Raw genomic sequence first — 10,214 nt, 5'->3', positions numbered from 1 at the left:
GTTTCCTTGAGCACGTGTAAAGGGAAGACAGGCATCACACCTTTCACACGTTTCTGATAACAAAACTCACATGCCTTTTTGTAGCAGAGGAGTAACAGGTGTCTTCTGTCATGAAGTCATACATAGGATCATAAAACTCCACATATACAGGCTATAATTTGATGCACATTCTTTTGTCCCACTAATAAGACCTAAATTGTTAATAACAACTTACTCCCATGATTACAATAGTTAAGGAAAATATCGTATTGATAGAAAGCACTCTTGAAACGTCACTGCGCATTCCCATATTCTGCAGTGCAGAGTTTCATACTTGAAAATAAACTACTTAGGAAATGAAACAGTGTTGGTCAGAATTCATTTTGAGAGATGTGTTAAACACAAGTAGTTGTCTGTACCCACAAATGGGGGTGGGCAATTGAAAGATGGAAAAGAAGTCAGTTTTGCTAGGATATGGTGAAGAATGCAAATACTTTTCCCAGAATTTTGTAATAATCACCGTTTGCATAGATCGAACACACAAGGCAAACATACAGCTAAGGCAAATCTTTAGTTTCTGATTTTGGTAGAAAGAAAAATGAAGGAGTCTTACAATTAAGCAGCATTTTCCAGGTTTCTTTTGCAGCGGAACTTTCACCAAGCCTCGTTAAACTGATAGTCCTGCTCAGTGCATCTTATTTTCAAGTAAAGCAGAAACGCCAAATAAGTTACAAATAGCTGTATGGAATACTTCTTCTGAACACCCATTAAACAGGGATAACGGCCACCGCTACTTTTACATCTCACACTACACCAATCCTACCAGAGCTTTTTCCAGTTACTGCTCCACTTACCACTTAGCTCTTAAATGGCAGCACTGCGTTCAGAAAGTGCTGTCCTAACCCACACGATGTTGAATTGCTATATATTTGAAGGTCAGTACAATATACATACGCATCTTCACACTATACTTGCCTTTAAGGCAAAGGTAACGTTACAGTGCTTAGTTTTACTTACATTCAGGTAAAAGCAGAACACTATTTGTTTGCAAAGCAAGAGCTTTTCAACAGCATTGTGAATTACACGTTCCATTTGTATGTAGTCTCACAGCAGCTATATGAATACACAATTGAAGCAATGACACCATTTTTAGCTTACTCGTTGTACAGGACACTTGCTACACGTCCTAATAGTCAGCTATCAGAAAACCAAACAAAACTGCGTAACAGTGCTTTAATACTCATTTGTTAGAACTGCAGGACAGCCTTCCGGTAGCTGTTAGGTAGTTTCTAGTCTCTTCCAAAGACATGCAGTAATGAAGAAAAAACTCTATCCTTAAGCAGCAGCTGATAAAACGACTTAATGTAACTGCCACTTAGTGGCAGCAGTCATTCAGGCATTTTTGGTATTGATACATCTTTATCGCATACACTGTGCATTAATAAACAAAAATGTAGGCCCCAATCTAGCAAATACTTGTGCAAATGCTTTTCTTCCACGTGGAATAATTCAAGTTAAGACTCATCAGATGAGCAAATTTAAGAACTCGCATAAATCTTGATAGGATGGGAATTCTTAGTGCTTAAAATATAACTATTTTTTAATAGGATTATGATTAAATTCTAGATTTAGAGAATATAGGAAATACTTCTATATATATGTTGCTTTAAGATAAACGGTTCCAAAGGTAACAAGAGCCTCTAGAAATGCGTGTGCCTTCTCTCTGAACAACAAAAAGTCCCACTTGGGAAATGAGGGCCAACTCTTACTGCCCTCACTCCTGGCTAGTCTCGCATTGCGGGAGGACTCAATAAAGTGCGTGTCACAGATTATGTAGTCAGGGAATAAAATCAAATGCAGTAACCTTCAGAATGCTTTAGGAAGGACAAATTATGAATTCAATGCCCATGTCTGACCCATTGAATTGACAACAAATATGACATTCTTCATTCTGAAGAAAAATTAGTGTTCTTGTTAGGCCTAGGCATATTGCACCTTTGCCCTAGCGAAGTCGTCCTCTGCCTCAAGGAGGAAAGCTTGTATGGATCCAATCTCAATGCAGAAGTTCAAGCTTGACTGAAGAGTGAATTTCATGCAATTTCAAAGGCACCAGCATTCAATAAGAAAGTCAGCTGTATTTAATCAAACATGAAGCACTTGATACTGTTTACAGTATGTGCGCTCTGAATTGCATCCATAATTTGTTCCCAAAGGCACCAGAATCCTGAGAGGTCTTGCTTGCCCTTTCACCTTTTTCTTTGATTAGATATGTTCCTCTTGAATAAAGTGTCTTTGATATTAGCTTTGATGTAAATTCTATTGATCTTTGTGGCATCTCATTAACATACTTCTGAATATTTAAATTCTCAAAACTCACTTTCTCTCATTCTTTTTTTTTGTGCAATTTCAAATAATTAATCTATGAGAACTGGCTTAGACTGTACGCCCTCTCTAGAGAACTCCTGTCTGCTATACCACCTCCTAAAGAAAAAAAACTATATGTATATATAACTATTTGAAATATTTAACCATGTGTTTGGAACATTTTCTTATAGGCTGTGGTGTTGCTTATATTTATCTTCCAGTCAGCTACAGGATAATAGCAACAGCAAACACGTTGACAATGCAGTTCATAGTTCGGTTTTCCCATCTCACTGTGCAGGTCCCTAGAAGAGATCATCACAGTTGGTTACAAAATATAAAAATATAATTCCAGCCCCTTTATTACATTCATTTTATCTCAATGTAAACTATGTTCAATTAGGAGGGATAACACAGTTGTGATTTAAGGTGGTTACTATTATTGTCATGCTGCCTCTAGTTAGACTAAACTCCTCAAAACATTTGTATTAACTTGGACATTGTTTACTACCTAAATACCAGGAGGGGAACGCTCTGAGAATCTCTTTTTAAAAGCTGGATTATTATACTCTGAACTTTAGAACCAATTGATGTGCCAGAAAGCACATGAAAAGCCTATAAACTGACTTGTTAGGCGGTTGAAAAACAAGTTGTAGTCAAACTGCTCCTATTTTTACCAAACTTTGTTCTTCTTCAGAGCAGCGCTCTCTCTTTACAGCAGACAGACAGACATGCTTAGGGCAGTGCACTTATTTTTACTGAAAACAATGTTTTATTGCCTCTTTGATTGATGAATGGTTACCTAAGAGGGTTAATTTTTTTCACAGTTGTTCAAATAAGAAGGCATTTCTACATTTGCTTTGTTGCACCTCCAAAGCAGTCATTCCTAATGCAGACACGGATTGTTAACAAAACATTTTTCCTGGGATTGTAAACAAGGGTTTAATTCTGGAACCTACTGCTCCTATAATCACTCTTCCAACACTTCAACCAAACCGTCACAATTGAGCAACAGGTACCATTTCTGTAAGCACAACATTTAACCTGAGTGAGGAAGCCTACCATCAGTTGTAGTATCCCAGAAGCACGAGCTTGCTGTGTGGAGACCAGCTCCGCTTCTCTGCATCACTGCACAGGTTACTGAAAGACACAGTCATAAAACCACAGCTTTCATCATTGAAGAGATGAATCATTCACATCTTCTGAACTCCAACTCACATTATTTTTTCCAATGGCTGTCAGGAGGCATTCAACTAAGTCAACACCTATTTTGACATTCTATCACTCGCAGTATTTTCCTCAAGAACTTGGTATTTGATTCATGATTATCTTTAGTCACGTAAAGACAATGGCTTTAACAAAATGCTTGCTAATAGGATTGTGCTTTCTATCTTTTAAACTGCTTAGATACAGCTTCTGTCAGGTGCACCTCAGAACTGGGCTCCGAGTGCTGTCACCACAGGTATAACAGAAGTCACACTGGACAAGAGCTGCTTCCCAAAGGTAGCATTGGCTGCTTTCTGAAACCACGCTGTGGTAATAGGGCATTTCTAGACTGACCAGTAACTGTTGTAAAAACATTAAGTTTGAATTGAAGGCTTTAAAAACAGACCAGGGTGCTACCACTTGCTTTGGTTCTTTCATGAAGTGTTGATATAATAGCATTTTAAACATCCACTTTTCTCCATAGATACGCACAGAAAAATAACAGGATATGACGCAGCTTAGAAGACTGAAAAGCTTGTAAAAGATTTTACTTATAAGAAGCTTAATTCTAATAAAATGTTTTTATTAAAAATAAAAGATAAAAAAAAACCTAAAAAGTATCTGTGCAGCAGAAATGCTAAGTCACAGCTTGAAGCAGTGATTGAGCACCTGGTGGGAAGGCAGGACCAACCCAGGGCAGCTCAGGTGTATATAATGTACCTGAGTGACAGGAAGGGGTGCAGCCAGGAACCACCCCTTCCCAGACCTCATTTAAAGGTTGGCAGTGGAAGGGAGGATATCTCATCTGGAGATCCCTGTTCACCTGAGGCTCTCTAAAGGTAAGCAGCCTCTTTCCTTTGTTTCTGTGGCTGCTGTGTTAGAGCTTATCCCCCCCTGCAACAGTGTAGGGCTTTGCTACTATGATATCACTGCTGTGCTTTTCATCATGTTACAGCATTACAATCTATTTCCTAAACTGATGCCAAAACATTGATATAATTGTTCTAGGATTGCTTAAGAGTCAGGGAAGTCTGTAATGTCATCTTCTGTGCTAACTGTTGATGGTTTGGCCTAAGTAAATCTGCCATAGCTTTACCACAAGTACTACTAAACATCTCTGTAACAGAAGAGCTCAAGTAAACAAAGCAGAGCAGATACAGTTTAACAATTAAATTTGTTTCAGTGTAGTGCTACTGAATAGAAAAACTTTTCAGCAGTTACTCACTGTAATTGTAAAAGGGTAGATGTATGGGTACTCCTACTTACCAATGTACTTGTATGTTTTTCCCAGCTTTACCAAATGTGTCAGTGACTGTTCCACTATAGCTGCAGTCCACTGGTTGACTTTGTTGTGATTGTAATCTGCCTTGCCTAAAACACTTTCTATGCACTAAAACAGAGGGGGGAAAAAAATTACAGTAAATAGAAGAAACTTCAAAATGTAGAGGCTCAAAATGCCTTGTATAATCTAAGAACTGTATCTGGCAACTGGCTTACTCTGAATTACTTCAGCTCATTGGGTATCAGCTGCTGGATAGGAAGTAAAATGAGCTTTATTGGGAAACTATTTTTAGTACATATTTCTCCACATGTAGTAGTGGGGTAAATGAGGCTCTGAGTGAAAATTTGGTGTAGGAAAGACCTTAGCCATATGCTTTAAGTGCCAAGTGAAACCACAGGATCTATTTACCAGTGAAAATACCAACACATCCCCCTTGTTCTCAATGACTGCCTTCTCCAGCTTGGCTTTCACGTGCTGCTGCAGTGGAAATTGTACTACTCTGATCAATGATGTTTACTTCGGCTGGTCAGCCCCTCAGAGTTTTTGAGCAACAATCCAAAATCTTCAGATAGCTGGAGCCACTGCAGCAGAACACAAATCCCAGCTTAAATGATGAGGCAGATGTGAAAGCAACAGATGCTGAAGTGTTGCATCCCACAGCACTAAAATTCCTGAAAACTGCATATCCTCCCACAGCTTTAGATTGGCTAATCCTTCCTTAGACTTAAGGTGACTGAACAACAGAAAGTCTGCTGTCCAATTGTAATTCTTTAAATTACGTTCTCCGCTCCTACAGAAATTCAGCATTAGGTACTTGTGAAAATTGTATTATTACAGTGTAAAGAAATGTACATTTGTAATAGGCAAGTAAAACAAAGCTGTGTTCTCCTCAGATTCAGTAGTGCAGACTTTACCACCCACTAACATGCTGTGCAAGAGATTTGTGTTCCAGATCCTATAAAACCCAATTAGTTCTGATCCCACTGTATAAAGCTAGACAATGACTCGATGGAAACAAACACAAAACAGGACAACAGCACTCAGTGGTGCTACTGGGATTCTGGTCTCTTCCAGAGATGTATTCAATGCGTAAAGCTTAACTAGATCTGAGGAGTTCTGGTCAGAGGCAGAAAGACTTGGCTTCGCTCCCAGCCTCGGATGTAAAAATAAAAAGAATCTGTGATACTGTATCTGGCCTCTCAAGGCAGAGCCAGTTATGTAAGGGCTGAACTGCCATTCACCTGACAGCTGAGGGCTTGCTGCTGTGACCTGGAGCAGCTCAAGAAGCACTCTCCTGTCATGGCAGGGCAGGTAGGAAAGGACCTGTGCAGGCCCTCTAGAAATTCCCCTATAAAAACAGTATTCCCCTGTAAAAGGTGACAGCATCCATATGCTGTAGGCTCTTCGTTAACCATATCATCACATTTAATTTAGAATGCCAGGCCACTCACTTTCAGCCTGCTCTTTTTGTGCAGAAATTACTATTTTTTTAAGCTTGTTATTGTCAACATTTATGTGGCCCAACCTGTTGCTCTGGCCAAAGCTACATTTTCAAGTGTGATCTCAAGGCTGCTCAAGACTTTGTCCAGGCAGCCTGCTCCAGTGATTGCCTACTCTCTAGGTGGATAAAGGGGGGGAAAAAGAAAATGATTTTTCCTATGCAATCTGTGCTCATCCACCCTCATCATTTCAACATCGAGCAAATTCCATCCCTTTTTCTCTGTCACCTTCTCCCCGTTAGACACCTGAAGATAAGAACTAACTGGAGCTTCAGGTAGTTCCAAATGAAGGTCTGCTTCCATTTAAGTAATAATTCATATTTTGTATAACCTCAAATCTATCAGGGATGGTTAATTAAAGCCTCCCTTTTCACTATACTGCAAGATAAAGTGTTTCTCTGAAACACGGGCCATGAATTAACACCTACCTCCTTAACTATGTTGTGGGCCTCATCGGCATTGAAGATCATCTGTAATAAATAAACATGAATTATTTTTTTGGCACACCCGAGAAACTTTCCCTGTAGTTCTAACATACCCCATCTTCTACTCATTCCGACTCCTCAGAATTCAGCCTGGCTTCCAGAGAAAACTCGGCACGTATACCTGTGCCATCTGCTTCTCTGCACCCATCGGTTCCAAACAGATGGGCAAGGGCACAAATCTCAAGGACAGTGATGTCCCCGTGAGTTTCCAATAGAAACGGCAGGCTACAGATCCGAACACGGGGCCCAAGAGGGAAGAGGCCGTTCGGTTCCCTGCATTAACGAGCCCCCACCTGCGCGCATGGCACGGCGACGACGGCGGCTGCCAGGCGCCGCCAGTGCGCGCTCAGCCCCCACACGCTCCGTTCCGGGACACCCCAGACCCCCGGCCGCGCCCCCACCCGCTGCTGGCCCGGCGCCGGGCTCACGTCCGGACGGGGCCTACGGATCCCCCCAGCGAGGCGGGGCCGGGCGGAGAGCCCCTACCTCGTCGTTGTGGGGGTGAAAGTCCTCCATGGCCACGACGCGGGCGGCGGCAGTTCCGGCAGCGGCGGCTCCTCCGAGTCCTGCGCGGCTCCGCCTCCGTGGGGCGGAGCTGCCGGAGGGCCCGGCGGGCGGCGCTGCGGGCCGGGAGACACCTCCACGGCGAGGTGGCCGAGGGCGGGTTGGGCTCCACAGAGCTGTGTGTGGGCGTGATCCCGGAGGATGGGGGTGTCCTGCCGAGAAGGAATAGCGTTTTCTTCCCTACTGTTGGGTTAGTCCATGTGAATTGCCTGACGCGCAGCTGCCGTTAGATTTTAATCACGGTGGCTTGCTTTTAATCCCACTTTATTACAAAGAAATGGCTTGGGTTTTGTTTGCTGCGGTGTACAAATTGGTACAGGTAGGTATGATCTTCTCGCTCACCATGATGTTGCCTGGGAAACAGGAAGGACACCTAGTATGGAACAACACACACCTTGCGTGTGATTTTTTTTTTTCCTTAATATTTTATCTGGGGGAAAACTCCTATGTTTTTCTTCGTTTGGATTATTGGTTTCTTCTTATAGTATTACCTCTGTCATACAGTTCTCCTGGTCTTTCGAAAGCAGAATAATGATGAGAATCAGTGAATCATAGAATTACAGAATGGTTTGGGTTGGAAGGGACCTCCAAGCCCACGCTGACCCAACCCCTGCCATGGGCAGGGCTGCCCCCCACCAGCTCAGGCTGCCCAGGGCCCCATCCAACCTCGCCTTGAGTGCCTCCAGGGATGGGGCACCACAGCTTCTCTGGGCAGCTGTGCCAGCGCCTCACTGCCCTCTCTGAAAAATTTCCCTCTAACATCTAATCTAAATCTCCCCTCCCTTAGATTTAAACCGTTCCCCCTTGTCCTATCACTGTCTTCCCATGTAAGAAGTTGACTACATTAGGTAGAGGAACAAGGCTGCCTCAGATCTAGTTTCAGTTTTAGTGGCACATATCTGGATAGACACATGCTTACCCTGCAAAGGTGTCTGTTGATTGGTGTTAATTGTACACTAACTGGAAAAACTCTAGAAGAATGAAAGTACAGGGAAAGCAAAACAAAATACTTCTGTGTCATCTTTGAAAATAGCTTTAATGTGTAATATTTTTTAATATATTGGCAACAAAGCTGGTGAGGGGTCTGGAGCACAGGCCTTATGAGGAGCAGCTGAAAGAGATGGGATTGTTCAGTCTAGAGAAGAGGAGGCTCAGGGGAGACCTTATTGCTCTCTATAACTACCTGAAGGGAGGTTGTAGTGAGCTGGGGGTCGGCCTCTTCTCTTGTGTGACTAGTGATAAGACTAGAGGGAATGGCTTCAAGCTGCACCAGGGAAGGTTCAGGCTGGACGTTAGGAAATACTACTTCTCTGAAAGGGTGGTCAGGCACTGGAATGGGCTGCCCAGAGAGGTGGTGGAGTCACCAACCCTGGTGATGTTCAAAGAGCATTTGGATGTTCTGTTGAGGGACATGGTTTAGCGAGAACCATTGGTGATGGGCGAATGGTTGGACTGGATGATCCTGTGGGTCTTTTCCAACCTTAGTGATTCTATGATTCTATGATTTGCAAATGGGTGTAGTAGGGTGAGAAAAGTGAGCAGGAAGACTTACGTTTCTTTAAAAGCAGATGGATATAGTCATAGGGAAAACACATTAAAAAAATCCCTCCGTATAAAGTATTCTTTGTCTTGACCTGTGCAGTGTATTCCTGGGCTGTCACACTTAGAGGCTATTATAAGTAAAGTAAAATATCCTTTTTATGTATTATAGTTCAAAGCTAGAGATAAAATTTCATGTTTAGTTTTACAAAAATAAAAGCTACTGGAAGCATGTGTTATATTTGCACTGGCAACTGACACATAAAGCTAACAGTACTCAAAAGAACTCAGCCTTGGATCTTGTTCATCTTTTATTCTCTATTTTCTGAGATCACACATCTTCGACTCTTCAGGATGCAATTATCAAATAAAAATAGGCTAGACATATTTTTCATTCTGTTTAGAAATATTCAAATAAATACTGCCTTTGAAATACCAGTCGTTATCATCTCAGCGGACTCTATGGAAAAGGGGGTTCTTCAAGGACTGGTATGTCGGTTGGACGGTGATGGTCCTAATGAAGGGCACCCTTCATTAGGTCCTTCCCCTCCTTCTCCCCCACTGCCCAATACAGATGGGATAGCAAGAATCTCAGCTCAACACCTTAACAATAACAGAGAACTATTAGGTTCTAGAATGAGAGGTAATGGCCTTGAGGTTGCATCGGGGGAGGTTCAGGTTGGATTTTAGGGAAAATGTCTTTGAAAGAGCAATGAGGCAGTGGCACAGGCTGCCCAGGGAGGTGGTGGAGTCACCGTCCCTGGAGGTGTTCAAGAGCCGTGTGAATGTGGCACTGAGGGCCATGGGCACTGGGCATGGTGTGATGGGTTGGGGTTGAACTAGATAGTCTTAGAGGTTGGTCTTCTCCAACCTCAATGATTCTATAATTCTATAAAACATCAGAACCGGTATTAATCCAGAGAGTGTTTACAAATAAACAACAAGCATCACCTGTGAACTGCCAAAACACACTTGTCCAGAATCTATATGTCAAGCAACCTGATGTTGTTCTTCAGCAGGACCACTGGTTTAATGAATGAAAGCAAAATATATAGTAGGCATGTTAGTTTGAAGTAAATGTGTCTTGTTATGCTCTTTCACATAACTTTAAAGTAAAAATACATAACCTAGGGGGGAAGTAACAAATTGTTCCTAATGAAGAGTTATCAAAGTAAGAGGAATAAACACAAGACGTCCCTTCCCTTCCCTTTCTCCAGGAGCTAATCTGTATTAGTGGCAATAACTGGAATCGTGGAGTAAAAACAGTGCTTATAAAAGCCTTTTAATGATGGCATGTTG

The 10,214-nt window shown here is 42.1% G+C and overlaps 1 protein-coding gene across 1 annotated transcript; it reads right to left on the bottom strand.

Annotated features, from left to right (window-relative positions):
• Positions 1-531: 531 nt before the first annotated feature.
• On the bottom strand, positions 532-7,384 carry DYNLT3 (dynein light chain Tctex-type 3). The gene is made up of 5 exons (NM_001277734.2): positions 7,299-7,384; positions 6,756-6,797; positions 4,813-4,936; positions 3,403-3,480; positions 532-2,645 (listed from the first exon to the last, which is right to left on the bottom strand). Exons 1-5 carry the CDS (start codon positions 7,326-7,328, stop codon positions 2,569-2,571), a joined length of 351 nt encoding a protein of 116 aa, NP_001264663.1. The 5' UTR covers positions 7,329-7,384; the 3' UTR covers positions 532-2,568.
• Positions 7,385-10,214: the final 2,830 nt, after the last annotated feature.

Source organism: Gallus gallus, chromosome 1, assembly GCF_016699485.2.
Source record: "Gallus gallus isolate bGalGal1 chromosome 1, bGalGal1.mat.broiler.GRCg7b, whole genome shotgun sequence".
In the NCBI taxonomy this organism is placed as follows: Eukaryota; Metazoa; Chordata; class Aves; order Galliformes; family Phasianidae; genus Gallus; species Gallus gallus.
The sequence above is the reverse complement of the archived record's forward strand: the minus strand, read 5'-3'. Positions and strand labels throughout refer to the sequence as shown.

Bases quoted from the DNA above. Each gene is read 5' to 3' on its own strand.
- DYNLT3 (NM_001277734.2), bottom strand. From the start codon at position 7,328: ATGGAGGACTTTCACCCCCACAACGACGAG. The intron at 6,798-7,298 runs GTAGGGGCTCTC...TATTTATTACAG, and splicing joins TTCACCCCCACAACGACGAG to ATGATCTTCAATGCCGATGA. The intron at 3,481-4,812 runs GTAAGTAGGAGT...TGTGTCTTTCAG, and splicing joins AAAAACATACAAGTACATTG to TAACCTGTGCAGTGATGCAG.